The sequence below is a fragment of the Crotalus tigris genome, unplaced genomic scaffold (genome assembly GCF_016545835.1).
Source record: "Crotalus tigris isolate CLP2741 ecotype Arizona unplaced genomic scaffold, ASM1654583v1 scf7180000019147.1630427, whole genome shotgun sequence".
Classification (NCBI taxonomy): Eukaryota; Metazoa; Chordata; class Lepidosauria; order Squamata; family Viperidae; genus Crotalus; species Crotalus tigris.
This window is the reverse complement of record NW_024097401.1, coordinates 799,704-816,922: the sequence shown is the minus strand read 5'-3', so window position 1 is coordinate 816,922 and position 17,219 is coordinate 799,704. Positions and strand designations below refer to the sequence as shown.

At 42.6% G+C, this 17,219-nt stretch overlaps 1 protein-coding gene across 3 annotated transcripts in view; it reads left to right on the top strand.

The window, feature by feature from the left end:
* SEC24C (SEC24 homolog C, COPII coat complex component) overlaps positions 1-17,219 on the top strand; it is a 56,698-nt gene that overhangs the window by 5,147 nt on the left and 34,332 nt on the right. For 2 of the 3 annotated variants that reach the window (XM_039360033.1, XM_039360032.1), the window contains exons 2-6: positions 7,741-7,944; positions 10,572-10,655; positions 11,601-11,745; positions 15,417-15,595; positions 16,307-16,747. In XM_039360033.1, the coding sequence (XP_039215967.1) occupies positions 7,770-7,944; positions 10,572-10,655; positions 11,601-11,745; positions 15,417-15,595; positions 16,307-16,747 (1,024 nt within the window). In that variant the 5' untranslated portion in view covers positions 7,741-7,769. The remainder of the gene's footprint in view (positions 1-7,740; positions 7,945-10,571; positions 10,656-11,600; positions 11,746-15,416; positions 15,596-16,306; positions 16,748-17,219) is intronic. The other variant, XM_039360034.1, reaches the window with a different exon arrangement.

Here is a 17,219-nt window from a genome sequence, read left to right as displayed (position 1 = left end):
AGGACAGAAAGGGAGGGAAGGAGGGAGGGAGAAAGAGAGACCCTTTTGACATCTAAAATGAAGATAACACTGCATATATCCTTTTTTACCTTTATGATTGATATACATACACACACACACCCCTATAATAGGATATATGCAGTGTTATCTTCATTTTAGATATCAAAAGGGTTTTGCGGCTCCCAGTGTTTTGTTTTCAGTGGGAAACGGGTCCAAGTGGCTCTTTGAGTGTTTTGGGTTGCCTACCCCTGGTCTAGTGCAACTTCTGACCAAGACAGATATCTACTACAACAGTATCCAGAGATAGAGCCATCCAGCCACTGCCTAAACATCTCCAGTGATCATCTGCGTCCATCTAGTCTGTTCCATTATTGAACAGTTCTTAATATTGGGCAAAAAATCCAGGTGGCTGAGCAAAATTGACTTCCTCGTAATTTAAAGCCACTGCTGCTTGTCTTGAAGCTGTTTCTACTTTGAAGAAAATATTCTCTTCCTAGCAAGAGATATTCCTGGAAACACATTAGTAACCAACGCAGTTTCTGTAAAATAGGTGTTAAATACTTGGGCACTCAGTGTTGCCTGCATCTGAACCAAGCAGTGTTTCCAGAAACTTCCAACAGCAGAGAATAGAGTACATTACAGTAATTCATTTTAAATGTGTAGAAAACCCCAGGTACACTAGATTAAAAGTGTAAGAGATGGCCTGGGGCTTGGGCAACCCCCCCCCCTGACAGTGGCTTCTATTTGACATAGAAGCAAAACCATGTTCAAAACTATTTTTAAACTCCAACCTAGTTGTTCAAAAGAACACTATTTCTACTTTGAAACTGCTTCTGGACTTTGTTCTTGAAGTGGAAAAAAATGAAACTTTGATTTTGGGTTTTACCGATTAATAGGTTTGTTGCTGTTGTTAGTTGCGAAGTCGTGTCCGACCCATTGCAACCCCATGGACAACATTCCTCCAGACCTTCCTGTCCTCTACCATCTTCTGGAGTCCATTTAAGCTCACGCCTACTGCTTCAATGACTCCATCCAGCCACCTCATTCTCTGTTGTCCCATTCTTCTCTTGCCCTCAATCTTTCCCAGCATCAGGCTCTTCTCCAGGGAGTCCTTCCTTCTCATTAGGTGGCCAAAGTACTTGAGTTTCAACTTCAGGATCTGGCCTTCTAAAGAGCAGTCGGGGTTGATCTCCTCTAGGACTGATCGGTTTGATCGCCTTGCAGTCCAGGGGACTCGCAGGAGTCTTCTCCAGCACCAGAGTTCAAAGGCCTCAATTCGTTGGCGCTCAGCTTTTCTTATGGTCCAACTTTCACAGCCATAGATTGCAACTGAGAAAACCATGGCCTTGACAAATAGGTTTGGTGTTATGGAAACGACTAATTTATATTATTATGTAAAATTAAAAAGTTGAGGTTTGATGCCATTATCTTAATTCTACTGCACCAAAGGGAGTTGGAAGTCAACACCTTTTCTTACTTTTTCCCCCTTTACGCCACACCAGGGGTAGGCAACCTTGGCTCTTTTATGACTCGGGGACTTCAACTCCCAGAATTCCTCAGCCGGCATGGCTCAGCATGGAAACCTCTCTCTTTCCCCTCAGCATGGCTGGCTCAGGAATTCTGGGAGTTGAAGTCCACGCCTCATAAAAGAGCCAAGGTTGCCTACCCTGCCTTAGGTCATTAAGAACACCAAGAAGTAGAATTTGACTTATTGATTATTGTGTTGTAAAATGGTCTTCTGAGTTTTTATTAGCATTTGTTAATCTGTTCCCCCCCCCCAAATTTTTTTTTAAAAATCCATGCAACTCAGCTTGCCTTAAAATGGTCTGACTTCTAAAGTGGCTTAGAGACTAACTACTCCCCCCACCCCATTGCTGGAATATGTAAGAGTTTGGAACTGGGACAAATAGGGCAAGGCTAGGAAAGTGATCTCCCAAAGAAAAGAGATCTAGTCTATTTGGGATGGATCAGTGTTCCTCTTTTTTTTCTTTTAATTTTTTTTGTTTATAATATAAAATACAAAAACACAAAGGAAAATAGGAGAAAAATAATGGAGGAGAAGGGGAAGGGTGTGGGGCAGGGGTAGGCAACCTTGGCTCTTTTATGACTCGGGGACTTCAACTCCCAGAATTCCTGAGCCAGAATGAGGGAACTATACCTCCCTCATGACTCATGGACTTCAACTCCCAGAATTCCTGAGCCAGCCATGCTGAGGGGAAAGGGAGAGGTTCCAAGCCGAGCAATGCTGGCTCAGGAATTCTGGGAGTTGAAGTCCCCGAGTCATAAAAGAGCCAAGGTTGCCTACCCCTGACCTAAGGACTTTGGGATATCAGATCTGCATGATCTGAAACAGTACTTTTCCTTCCTACTTGGTAATAAGCGGATTTCTGCAGTTGAACTATTTTTTCTAGGTTTGGTCTGTTTACCAAGAGGAGGAGTTGATTAATGGACTTTGTAGTGATAAGATTATAACTGTTAAGGGCCAACCTGACTGTAGTTAAAGTCCATTAAGTTACATATTTAAAAGTACAGGTAGTCCTCAGCCAATGACCACAGCTGAGCTGAGCCCAAAATTTCTTTGGCTAAATGAGATGTCAAGTGAGGTTTTTTTGCCCCATTTTACGATCTCTCTTGACCCAGTTGTTAAATGAATCACTGCAAGTTGTTAAATTAGTAACACAATTGTTAAGTCAGTCTGGCTTCCCCGTTGACTTTGCTTGTCAGAAGGTTGCAAAAGGTGATTATGTGACTTCAGGATGCTGCAGCCGTCATAAATATGGGTCAGCTGCCAAGCATCTGAATTTTGATCATGGGATGCTGCAGTGGTTATGTCTCTTTTTTTCAGTGCGGTTGTAACTCTGAGGAGTCACATAATAATAACAATAACAACAACAACAATAATAATAAAGAATAGATGAGAAAGAACTGGAGAAGATAACAAAATACAAAGACCTACAAATAGAAATAGAAAGACTGTGGCAAAAGCAAGCAAGGGTAGTACCAATAGTCATAGGCTCCTTGGGTGCAATCCCAAAACAACTGGAGCACCACTTGAACACCATCGGCATTGACAAATTCACCATTAGTCAATTGCAAAAGGTGGCCTCACTAGGAACTGCCTCCATCCTGCGACGACATCTGTAATACCATCGAACATCCACATCTGCTTATCCCAGGTCCTGGGTAAGGACTCGATAGGTAGACAAAATGCCAAATCCAGTCTGAACATCTGGTTGACTGCGATGATCCATAATAATAATAGTAAAGTTGGAAGGGACCTTGGAGGTCATCTAGTCCAACCCCCTGCTCAGGCAGGAAACCCTATACCATTTTGGACAAATGGCTGTCCAGTCTCTTCTTTAAAACTTCCAGTGTTGGAGCATTCACCGCTTCTGGAGGCATATTGTTCCATTGATTAATTGTTCTCACTGTCAGGAAGTTTCTCCTTAGTTCTAGGTTGCTTCTCTCCTTGATTAGTTTCTTGTCCTGCCTTCAGGCGCTTTGGAGAATAGCTTGACTCCCTTTTCTTTGTGGCGGCCCCTGAGATATTGGAAGACTGCTATCATGTCCCCCCTCGTCCTTCCCTTCATTACCTGTATAAGGAGACACAGAGAATGGAAGCATTTAATAGTTACCAATGGGTACTTATTTCTATATCCATAAATTAGAATTTCAGAAAGTCAGCAAAATTTTCATACATACAGGATCTTCCCTCCCTTGCCTCATTTGGAAGAAAATGAAAAATTCAGCTAATTGTGGGAAACATGCTGTTTTACACGACATAGTCTTGTACGATAGTTGGCTGTCCTTTGCCTAGAAGTTATCTCATGTAATGTTTTACGCAAACATTTTTTTGTGTGAATTTTCATATTCTTTCAAATTACACGCCACTGGGATGGAAACTAATTGAAAAGAAGTAAAGTTGTCCTTGTGTGCTCTTAAAATTGTAAAATGGTTGCTATAAATTGGAAGGAAGGAAGGAAGGAAGGAAGGAAGGAAGGAAGGAAGGAAGGAAGGAAGGTCATTTGTTGATCAGTTCTACAGTTCAAAAAAAGTCTTACTAGAATTGAACAAGCATTCATTCAATTGCAAAAATCTTGCCTTGAAGACTTGTTAGAATAGTGGTCTTTTGGTCCATTTCTTCCCTAGTTTGTTACTAAAATTAAGTAACGTGTCTTAACTATGAATACATTAATTGTACATTTGAGCTCATAAATACATTTTTTATTTTATTTTTTGCAAATAATAAAGCAATAAATTGTCTCCAAAGTTTCAACTAAGTTCATTTTTAGCTTTAATTGGAGAAAAGGTTTTGAACTTGGGACCCTGAACACACTAGCAAGGCATTCTATGGTAACATATCTTTCTTCTATTTTTTTGTATTAGAATATATTTGAATGAATTCCTTTTAGATTTCCTTCAAAACAGCATCCAAACTTTTTTCCCAGCTGCTCTTCCTTGTCCTCCAGATAGATAATGAAATTGTTGACTCTTTATAATTAGCAATATTTTATTGCCTCTGTTGCCCCTCAATAGCTCTAAAGGAGAGACAGCGAGACCTTTTCATATATCTCAAATATTGAGGCCCTCATATATCAGCTGTAAGAAATCTCAACTTTGATCTGAAATATCTACTATCTAATATGTACTCTTTGCATAAAATTACATTAAAACTTATATTTATTGTTTATATGCAGGCATACCTCTAGTAATACACTCACACATGCATATATACATATATCCATTCACACACACCAAATAAAAGAAGAAGAAAAAAAGGATTTGTGAACCAAAATACCCATGTTGGATATGGAGAAGAAACAGAGCAGAATCACTTTGCTTAATCTTTTCATTGCATTCAAAGTTTGGGAGTGATTTTTTTTTTTAATTTAGAATTTTAACTGTAAAAGTCCCGTTCCCTCCCCCCTCAGGAATATAAAATTATCTTTTTAGCTATACCCCCAGTGTTTTCAGAGTTCTTGGATTTCTAAACTCCCAAGTTATCAGTCTATAACGCAGCATCATATTAACACCCCCAAACGTTATTTCTCTTACGCTAGCAATAATATGGAGGTTATTAGAGAATTCATTTCATGTATTTGAGTCCCTAAAATATAATACTAAAATATATAATCTCCAGCATAAAAAACTGATCCCCAGCCATTCTTAAAAATCTGTTGAGATATCAGATATGAACAGTGTTCACCTTACAGTATTTTGTATAATTACTGTATGAAATAAGATCATAAGAAATGTAAGTGTATTGATTCGTTAAAAATAATGTGTTCCAAAATTCTTGCGGTTTGCCATTATTTCTCTTAGTAACTATTCTTGAATTACCGGTATGTATAGAAATAAGCTTTCAAAAAGCTTTCCATTAGAAGAAACAATTTAGCAGTTTCATAGGCTGACATTCTGCTGGGGACATGTCCACATAATAATTGCCCTGAGCAAAACTTAGAAATCATTTTAGGAACGCCAGGGGAATGGTCCATTAACAAGAAATCCACTCTTTCCTCATCCACTCATGCTTTTAAGGAGAACATTCGATTGAAATACCACAACTAGTAAATGGAACAGTGCAGCAAAAACCTGTGCAACTGGTTCTTTTGAATCTTCCAAATGGGAACAAAGATGATCTTGCAAAATGATGTGATCGTACCTACCGTTAGCATTATAAATGGCATACTATCTGTGCATATCCTGTGAGAGTTATTGTACTGTGTGGAACAGTCACTATATCAGCAAAATAACTGACTAATATAATGGCTGTCTGCCTAGATTACCCATATAATAATTGGATACTAGAGTTCAGTCTCCCCAAAGATCAGAATCAACCATGTAGTGTTCGTTGAAGCAAAAAGTGGATTGAAAACTGCAGTGATTTAAATCTGTGGCTGTGGTTTTCGTCCCAGATGAAATGAACCTGTCTGTGAGGATTAAGGGTATGCCTTTTATGCAATTTATTTCGGGCAGATATCATAACTAGCAATGCCTCACCTGTGCCTTTCTGCCTGTTTTCAGAGGCAAAAGCATATTTGGAACACATGATAGATGGAGCTCTTATAAATTTAGCCTGGATTAGCTCAGATTCTCATAGGTTCTTATATTAGCAAAACTGAACTGTAAAGCACTAAGCTTCACATCTTTGCCTTTATGAATATCATTTCCACAAAAAAAGTTTTATACCCTTTGGTTGGCAACTTGAGCTATTGCATTGGACATTGTTTGTGCACAGATATAGATATATTTTATTATTCCATGTTAAAGAGAAATAAAGAGTAACTCTGAGTTATTGAAAAATCCTTGACTTGTTCATTGGGGATATTATTTATCTTCAAGCATTGCATGTTATGTGTCTTGGTGGAAAATCGGATTGTTAATGCTTGCAGAATCTATGTTAGGCCCTCCTGGGGTAAAGACGCAGTAGCTACTGTGTCAGCAAATGGAAGGGTAGACGGAAGCTAATTTGCCAATATTTGTGAATAGAATTCTTTTTTTAAAAAAAAAAATTTTTTTTTTTTAAATTTCAGTCTAAATCAGTGGTTCTCAACCTGTGGGTTGGGACCCCATTTGGGGTCGAATGACCATTTCACGGGGGTCGCCAAACAACGCAGTCCGCCATTTTCCCCCCTTTTCCTTAGCTGTGCTACTCCCTTTTATTCTATTGGCTCTTGAAAGCCAATAGAATAGACTCTCTTGAATAGAGTCTAATTCTATTGGCTTTCAAAAGCCAATAGGAATTGTCCAGGCTGTCTCTGCCTTGCTGAGCCCGCCAAAAGCCCCAGTCTGCAAACGGTGCTGCACCAGTTGAGTAGTCCTCGACTTACGACCAGTTGAGTAGTCCTCGACTTATGACCAGTTGGGGATCGCGGCATTAAAAAGGTTGAGAACCACTGGTATAAATGCTTGCTCTACTCTCACTAATCAAAGTATGATCTGCTCTCAAACAGAGAGCCTATCCTTACTCTGGAGATGTCAGTAGCCTTGATCCAGTTGCAAGATTAACATCCGTAATTTAGCTGGTGCTTTTCAAGGCTGATCTGTCTGCAAAGTCATGCAGGCATCATAGATTGTTTTTGAGCAGTACTTCATTCCCCAAACACGTCCCTTTCCCAGTGAGCACTTTGGCCCTTCTCTGTCTTGGGAGGTACTACTGGTGCTGTTAACATTCATGTGGACTGGACTGATGCATTGAGAAATCTAAATCAGAATCCTGTGCAAAAGATCTTACTCAACCGGTACAAATAGTCCTCAACCTATGACCGTGATGGCAAACCTTTTAGAGACCGAGTGCCCAAACTGCAACCCAAAACCCATTTATGCATCGTCAGGTGCCGGGTGGGTGTGGCCCATTGGGTGGGCATGGCTGCAGTGGTAACGGCAGACTGGGTGGGACTAAAAAGTTCAATCAATCAATTCCAATCTTGCGAGATCTTTTTTTTCCCGCGAGAAGTTGAAATTGACTGATTGATTGAACCTTTTTTTTTTTTTTTTTGCACACGGCGGCAGAGGCCTAAAGCGAAAAGGTTTTATAAAACCCATCTGAAGGCCTAGGACTGGGGCGATGGCGCGTGTGCCTACAGAGAGGGCTCTGAGTGCCGCCTCTGGCACCTGTGCCATCGGTTCACCACCACTGCTCTAAAAGCATTGTTATACCAAATTGTTTCTTTCAGCCTTTCCTCTTTCTAGAACTATTACTCTGAGTGATTTCTAATTAGCTCTCTTTCCTTCCCGCAGGTGAAGAGTAGCCTGGGGATGTGAACATAATGAGTGTAAACCAGCAAGCTCACACGGGGCCATCTTATGGACAATCACAGCCTGGATATGCGAATTACATGCAGCCGGACTATGGAGGACACCAAATGCAAAGTGTTCCTGCCTCTCAGTACGGTCCTTACAATGGCCCAGTGACAGGATACCAACAAGCAGGCCCTCCCCAAGGTAGGAGAGGACGGTCTTTAGTGAGTGGCTTTGAAGAAGTCGCGAGCACGTGGCGTTTGGAAGTGACAGGGCAGGAAGTGAGCACGCAAGTGGCGTTGCCCCTCTGGGGATGCCCTGGTGATGGCAAGGGATTGGCCCCCACTGCCCTGGCTTCATCCCCGCCTTGCCTTGCCTTGCCCTGTGGCAATGGCACCCCTACCCTGCCACCTGTCTCACCATGTAGGAGACCCCCTAGATCTCCCCCAACCCTGCCCGGCCCCCACAGGCGTACTCCCCCACAAGCAACATCGAGGTGGCCACACCCACCCCAGCCATGCCCACCCAGTCTGCCGTGACCACTGCAGCCATGCCCACCCAGTGGGCCACTGTCCCCCACCCTCCAGGGCACCACAATGCTGATGCGGCCCTGGCACATTGCGATAAATAAGGGGGTTGCAGTTTCGGCACTCAGTCTTTAAAAGGTTCACCATCACTTTTTTAAGCTAATAACTTCCGCCTTCAGGATTGCAACACTGTTTCCTCATTGTGAAATACTGGGAGATTGTAAAGCTCTATATTATGCAACACTGCTCTGTGATGTTTGATAGGTTGCAAATGCTACATTACAGATTAGCAAGCATGTCAGGAGGCTGGTATAGGGATATGCATAGGTATGTGGCCAGTCAGGAAATGTGGAAAAAAATTACACCTGTCAGCAAGAAAACTTTTCTGGAAGTCTGTTTGAAGGACTAGAGATTAGGTTCTCTGCTATTGTACACGAACCTTTGTTTTACAAAATTTGATGTGGAGAAAAGCAAAGTTTTACATTTAGGCAGGAAAAAAATCTAAGGTATAAAAAGCAAAGATATACAGTACAGATTAGGCGAGACCTGGCTCAAAAAATGTAACTGTGAGAGGGACCTTAGAGTCCTAGTGGACGATCACTTGACTATGAGCCAGCAGTGTGCAGCAGCAGCCCAAAAAGCTAATACAATCCTGGGTTGTATAAACAGAGGCATAGAATCAAGATCACGCGAAGTATTAGTACCGCTTTATAAAACCCTAGCAAGACCACACCTGGAATACTGCAGCCAATTTTGGTCACCATACTACAAAAAAGAAAAGGCAAGAAAATATCCAAATGGCAAAAGCAGAAGACAAATTAATTTATCCACTCTTTTAACTAGAAAGAGTACAGATAAGAGCAACAAAGATGATCAGAGGACTGGAGGCTAGAACATATAAGGAACGGTTGCTGGAATTGGGTATGTCTAGTTTAACGAAGAGAAGGACGAGGGGGGACATGACAGCAGAGTTCCAATATCTCAGGGGCTGCCCCAAAGAAGAGGGAGTCAAGCTATTCTCCAAAGCACCTGAAGGCAGGACAAGAAGCAACGGATGGAAACTAATCAAGGAGAGAAGCAACCTAGAACTAAGGAGAAACTTCCTGACAGTTAGAACAATTAACCAGTGAAACAACCTGCCTCCAGAAGCGGTGAATGCGCCAACACTGGAAGTTTTTAAGAAGAGACTGGACAGCCATTTGTCCGAAATGGTATAGGGTTTCCTGCCTGAGCAGGGGGTTGGACTAGATGACCTCCAAGGTCCCTTCCAACTTTATTATTATTATTATTATTATTATTATTATTATTATTATTATTATTATTATTATTATTATATCACTATAAAGTTGTTCAAGTAACCGGAGGTTTTATCTTCCGAGCTTTCGGATTTGTGCTGGACCCCATCCTCTTCAGGGAACTTTTCTCTAGCTAGGATGGGCTCAGGTTGGATCCGCCCGCTTTATCCCGGGACATGCCTTCATTCGTGAAAGAGATGGCTGTTTTGAGGATTTGCAGACAGGTGCTGCATTCATCTCTCCGTTCACTATAAAGGGTTCTTTTGACTTTGAGTTCAAAGTCCCAGTAGAACGTTTTAATGTGTATTGATTTGTAGAAACATAGCTTCTCTCTTCCCTCCCTTCCACGTGTCTACTCTAGTTTAAAATAAATACCGTATTTTCCGGCGTATAAGATGACTTTCTAAACCAGTGGTTCTCAACCTTTCCAATGCCGCGACCCCATAATACAGTTCCCCATGTTGTGGTGACCCCCAACCACTTATACATCACCAGGTGCCAGGGGTGTGGCCAAAGAAAAGGGGAAAAAAATGGCGGACAGCCTTGTTTGGCGACCCCCGTGAAATGGTTGTTTGACCCCAAATGGGGTCCCGACCCACAGGTTGAGAACCACTGTTCTAAACCATGCAAATCTTCTCCAAAGTCAGGGGTTGTCTTATATGCCAAGTCGTCTTATATGCCGGAAAATACCGTATTTTCTGGCGTATAAGACGACTTTCTAACCATGCAAATCTTCGAAGTCAGGGGTCGTCTTATACACCGAGTCGTCTTATACGCCGGAAAATAAGGTATGTTGCTAAACCATTAAATGCCAGTACCACACAGCCCTACTCTGGCTAGGCTTTATTGTTGCCTATGCTGCTTTTCAGTCACACGCGTGTTAGGTAGGAGGGAACAGGAATGATTTATCATATGTAAGTCATATGTTTGTTTTTCTGGTTTTGACATCTGGCATAATACATACTAACGGGCACATGCAAACCACATTATTATGCCTTTGCCTTTCTAGGTTACTATCCTTCCCTGGGGTTTCCTTCTAAGAATCCTCCTGTCTCTCTTGATTCTGATGCTTCCTTTGCTCCTAACTCCCTAGGTAAATGCTTTCTGTTTATCATGTGAAAAAAAAAAGAATTTCTAATGCATTTGCGTTAACTATTATACTTCATCTGAATATTAAACTATTGCAGGGTAGAGAAATGAATGTGCCTATAAGACATTTGCAGATATTTCCTACAAATGTATGACATCAGGCCAAAGCTTTTATGCCGCAAGAAACAATCCTAATACGATCACAGATAACTTTCTAGTAACAATGATGTTTTCCAAAAATAGTAGAAACACTAATGGCTAAAATAAAGCTGGGAAATAGTGGGCTATGAAAAAAGTGCTATTTTTTAAAATTCTAATTCTGGCCTTTATGTAATTTATCTGAGCACAGTATTCATATGTACTAGATTCTAGAACTTCTAACTTGCGGTGCTAGTCTGTTCATTGATCATCAACATTCATTTATCTTAATAATGTACCAACCCGCTGAAGGAATTTGGCCTTTGTGCCTCTACTGAGTAACAAGACTTCGTTTTCCTTTCTGTTATTGGATATTGCATTATATCAGGGTAAAATAACGGGAGGGACAAGCTAGAATCCCTCACGCACATGACATACTGAATAAACCATCTGAAGAGCTATAGTTTATTAGCCATATTTGTCTGCATGCGGAATGGCAGAGTTTAAATAGAACATCTTCTGTTCATTGCTAAAGTGTCATTAACATAGACCGCTTTCTCTTTCTTAAAACAAGAGCATTTTCTCCTGTTATTTGGTGGGTCCTCTGCTAAATGTCATATGTACCTAATTTGTCATTTTTTAATGTTCTCTTTCTCATAATGAAATTCTTGTGTAGCATAAAGATATACTATGAAAAGATAAAATAACTACATTTAATGTTGTGGGTTTGTTTCATGTTGTTTTTATGAATGGTCATGCCAACAATTTGGATAACCGATGTGTAACTGACGATGTAATTCCATACTTCTAGGTTCTCTAAGAGCGCCCCCCACCTCATCTGGAGCATCTGCATCAACATCTGGAACGTTAATCCCTTCTGGACAGCCTGCCTGTAGTCAGCTTGGACAAGGAGATGTACGAAATGGGATACCTGCTTCTACAGTTCCCTTGCAAAGGTATTTAAGAAAAGACTACTCAGGACTTGAACCTGATATTTGTGGGACAGGAGCACAGAAAATATGCCACATTTTTGCCCGTAAGTTCTAGATTTGCCTATATACAATGCTTGTGGAGATTCCCTATCTCCCTTGAAAGATGATGGGGAAATTGGAAGCAAGCATTTTCTGCAGGAACTCTTGTGCAACAATTACTGATGAGATAAAAGTTTGGTATTCTCACTCTTGACATTTAAGAAGTTCTGGATGATCCAAAGAGCATTTGAGGCACTAGAGTGAGAGATTGCATTTATAATGAATAGTGGTGCTGCTAGTATAAGCATGAATTGGAATTATTCATGCCATACTCATTGGTTTTATAGTCTAGTGTTTTATTGGTTTTTTTATATAGTGTTTTGTATTTTTAAGAATGTGCAACATTAGCTGTATGATAGAAGCTGCAAAAGGCACTCCCTAAATCAATAAATAAAATTTCCCCTTTATGTGAAGCTGCTAAACAATAAACTTAAAATGTGAATGGGCATTTCCTCTGATTGAGAAAGGATTGTAATAGTGATTGAGAAAGGATTCTAATAGTATTAAATTACTCCTAGGCCAGAGGTAGGCAACCTTGGCTCTTTTATGACTCGTGGACTTCAACTCTCAGAATTCCTGAGCCAGCATGGGGGAACTATGGCCCCCTCATGACTCGTGGACTTCAACTCCCAGAATTCCTGAGCCAGCATGGCTCAGCTTGGAAACCTCTCCATTTCCCCTCAGCATGGCTGGATCAGGAATTCTGGGAGTTGAAGTCCACGAGTCATAAAAGAGCCAAGATTGCCTACCCCTGGCCTAGGCCCTTAATAAATTGGGAGATACTGACTATAAAAATATGCTTCTTTATACTTGTGCATATTTCAGCTTAAGTTCCTCCTGAAAAAAAAAATGGCTATGATCTCCGGCTAGTGTGCATATACTTAAAACTAAATCCCTTTGACTTTAGTGAAGCCTATGCTCACTTAAGCATGTATGAGATGATGGATCTCCGCTTTTCATGTTTCTTGGTCTTATTTTCCCCATCTTCTTAGATGTTTTTATTACTTCCTCATTTAATTTTCTCATCCTTCCCAGGATCCTTTTCCATCTGTTATAGCCAGATTCTGTTCCTCATGATGCATGATAATTCAAGTGCAGACTTGTGCTGTGGTCTAGAAGTGGAATTTATTATTCTCTGAGTGATGACTCTGCACTCAGCTGCCGTTCAAGGCTCTTTAGATTAAAAGGAACAGCTTGGCTTTTTTTTCCCCCCATTCCCTTAGACCAGGAGTAGATAACCTTGGCTCTTTTATGACTCGTGGACTTCAACTCCCAGAATTCCTGAGCCGGCATGGCTCAGCTTGGAAACCTCTCCCTTTCCCCTCAGCATGGCTGGCTCAGGGATTCTGGGAGTTGAAGTCCACGAGTCATAAAATTAAAACCGAATGAGAAATTATGAGGAGGTATTGAAGAAATGAAATCCATTTTTTTCATTTGAAATATTATTTGGGAGGAATACTATTCATTCTCACAGATCTGCCATTTTACCGAAATCTATTAGGTTCTTCTTTGAGTTGTGAGCCTGTCAGTTCAAAGTCTGTATATATAGGTGTTTTTTGTTTTTTTAATTGCAAGCTACCCAGAATCATTTTGGATTTGAGTGGTCTTTAAATATCAATAATAATAATAATAAATATAAATAATAATAATGTGCACTATTGGAATCTGGCATGGTTGTCTTCATTGCATGCGTCAGAAGCCAGAGCTTTCTGATCTCAAGAAAAGGTTTGGCTTTTTAAAGGAGCTGCCAATAGGTACTCTAAGTGTGCCCCTACCAAACCTATTTGTACATATGAAAGGTGTGCAGTACAGTACATGGATCTATGTATTGCACAACTTTTATATGTACAAATATAATTGACATTGTCTGAACAGACAGATTATTTCCTTCTAGTTAAGTTCTCTCTGAAAGTCGTTTCCTGAAATCTAGATCCAAATTTAAAACACTTCAGATCAGCAGCCCCCAACATTTCAATCTTGGTGGCCCGGCCCAGCGTGTGTGTATGAATGGTAGGTGCAGGTACACACGCACAACTCCAGTGGTGCGTGCACCCTCCACTCACGCGAATGGAGCTTTGCACGTGAGCGGAGGGCACTTGAACTCACTTGTGGAGCTTCGCTCACACTAGCGGCAGGCACTTGCCCTTGTGTGTAAAGCTCCATTCGCGTGACTAAAGCTTTGCACGTGAGCGCCCTCCGCTCGTGCAAGTAGAGCTTCGTGCACAAGTGCAAGTGTCCTCCACTTAAGCGCCTTCCGTTTGCAGGAGTGGAGCTTTCCGCACAAGCGCAAGGATCCATCGCTTGCACAAATGGATCTTCCACGCACACTTGCCTATCACTCCTGTGGCCCGGTTTGAAACAGTCCGCAACCCCGTAGTGGGCCGTCGCGTGGGGGTTGGGGATCCCTGCCTTAAATGTAAGCACCTTAAAAGTCATTTCTATAATGGCCCCTTGTGCTTTATCTTATCCAGTGTCCATACATAATATTGTCAGAAAGTGACAAAGTATAAAATTATTCAAACTTCCAGTAATGTGGTCAATTTCTGAACTGAAAAAGAGTTTTAAGTCCACCACAATCCAAGAACTGCAAGTATTTGTCTCTTTCTAGGGCTAAGTATAAGCAATAATGTAGTGCCAGAGGTGGCACTCAGAGCTCTCTCTGTGGGCACTCACGCCATTGCCCCAGACCAGGGTTAAGCAGCCAAGGATCTTTTATGATTTGTGGACTTCAACTCCCAGAATTCCTGAGCCAGCCATGCTGAGGGGAAAGGGAGAGGTTTCTAGGCTGAGCCATGCTGGCTCAGGAATTCTGGGAGTTGAAGTCCACGAGTCATAAAAGAGTCAAGGTTGCCTACCCCAGACCCACCTCCCCCCCGGGCCCCCCTCCTCACCAGCAGGCCCTCCAGAGGAGAGTCGCCCCCGAGCACAGCCGGTGTGGAGCAGCGCAGCCAAGGACATGGCAGCGGGGCAGCAGGGACAAGACTCTGCCCTTGTGCCCCGTCGCATGCAGATGATGCTGTGGGGCGTGGGCAGAGGGCATGGCCGCCATAGCACTGCTGGGCCACCTGGGCAATCTGCAGCGGGCCGTAGAGGCAGTGAGTGGCCCTGCGGGCGGGCAGAGGCGGAGCGGAAATGGAGCGGGGGCAGGCGGGGCTGGGTTTTGGGCACTCAGTCTCTAAAACAGTGGTTCTCAACCTGTGGGTCGGGACCCCATTTGGGGTCGAACGAGCATTTCATGGGGGTCGCCAAACAATGTAGTCCGCCATTTCCCCCCCCCCCTTTCCTTAGCTGTGCTACTCCCTTTTATTCTATTGGCTTTTGAAAGCCAATAGAATAGACACTCTTGAATAGAGTCTAATTCTATTGGCTTTCAAAAGCCAATAGGAATTGTCCAGGCTGTCTCTGCCCTGCTGAGCCCGCCAAAAGTCCCATTCTGCAAACGGTGCTGCACCAGTTGAGTAGTCCTCGACTTACGACCGGTTGGGGGTCGCGGCATTAAAAAGGTTGAGAACCACTGCTCTAAAAGGTTCGCCATCACTGATGTAGCCTAAGTGATCCCTATTCATAAAGAACTTTCTTCATTCTCTTCCCTCCAGAGCCTCTGCTTCTCAACAGTTCGTGGCAGGCACAGCACCTCCTTCTGTGGCTCACCCTCCTGCTTTCCAGCAATACGGACTGCCTCCAACTAGCACCCAACAGCTGGCCAATCAGATGGCAGAAATGCAGATAGGCAGGGGGTCATCCTCTATTCCATCCCCAGCTGGATTGAACTATGGTGAGAAATGTAACATTGGCATGTTGCAGGTGGTCTGGTTTGGGAATTTCTTCAGGCAAAATTATCCTCCTAAACATACACATTTGTTGTTGTTAGTTGCAAAGTTGTGTCCGACCCATCGCGACCCCATGGACAACGTTCCTCCAGACCTTCCTGTCCTCTACCATCTTCTGGAGTCCCTTTAAGCTCATGCCTACTGCATTAGTGACTCTATCCAGCCATCTCATTCTCTGTCGTCCCCTTCTTCTATTGCCCTCCATCTTTCCAGCATTAGGCTCTTCTCCAGGGAGTCCTTCCTTCTCATTAGGTGGTCAAAGTACTTGAGTTTCAACTTCAGGAAAACATACATATACTCAGTGGCTTTTCATATTATAAATACCATGAAGAGACAAGTATCCTGCAGTAGTACAATATTACAAATCACTGAACCTTGATTTTTACTCCAGTTCAAGTTTAGGAGCTGTTCCCTAGTGCAAACGCTTCTTTTATATTAAAGCTTGGGTAATTAAGGTAATCAGTAGGGATACATATGTACCATATTATCTTTGTTATCAAATGAAAATACATCTTTGTGTGTAATGAAAGTAACTCTAGCATAGGAAATCAGTCAAGTTATTTGTTAAGGAACATCACACAATTCCATCATCAATATATGCTAACCAAGATAATGGAAATAGTTATTAAATTTTGTTTGATGTTTCTCCTCCTCAGGTCCTCCAACGTCAGTTATACCTGCCTCAGGAAGTTTTATTGCCCCTGGATCTGGGCAATATATGTCACATTCAGGCCAAGGTCCACCACCTCCGAATGTTTCTCATGGATTGCCTCCTACCACTTTGTCTCAGGGATCGGGTCCCTCGGCCCTGCATACTTCCTCTCAACCCCCCCTATTTGCTCCCCCACCTTCATCTGCTGGGGTTGGAGCATCCAGTTATCCTCCCGCTACGGGGATTTCAAGGCCTCCCACAATGCAGGGTGCGTTGTTGCCTGGACCACCAATTGCTGGGCTGCTGACTTCCCAGCCAAATCATGTGACCTCACCACCACCTCAGCCACTTATGACAGGACCGCTTCCTAGGCCACCAGTAACAGGACTGCAGGGACCACCTCCTGTCCATCCTTCACAACCAGGATACGCGCTGCAGCAAAATGGTACGTTGTAAAAAAAAAAATGACCTGTGCATTGGTCCCCACTTTACATCTCAGGAAAGGTCAATGGGCTGTATCCAAATCCTAGTGAGACAGCTTCTCCCTGTACTTTTTCTCCTGCAGCATTTGATTCAGAGGCTCCCCTTAACCCTCAGAATTGGATGTGAACTGATGGATGGGGTGGTGTTTGTTAGAATCTTAGTATTTGATTTGAGTTGTATGATAGATACTGGTATCTGGATTTTTTTTTCCCCCTCAAAACTCAATTTCACTGAGGGCCGCATCAGCATTGCGTTTGCCCTGGGGGGGGGCAGGTGGGTGTGGCCAGAGTGGGTGCAGCCTACTGAGTGGGCGTGGATGGAGTGGGTGTGGCTACAGGGTAGGCGTGGCCAGTTCTACATCATTCGCGTCAAGGGTGCCTATGGGGGCCTGGGCAGGAGTGGGACAGATCTGAGGGTCTCTGGCAGAAGGAGGT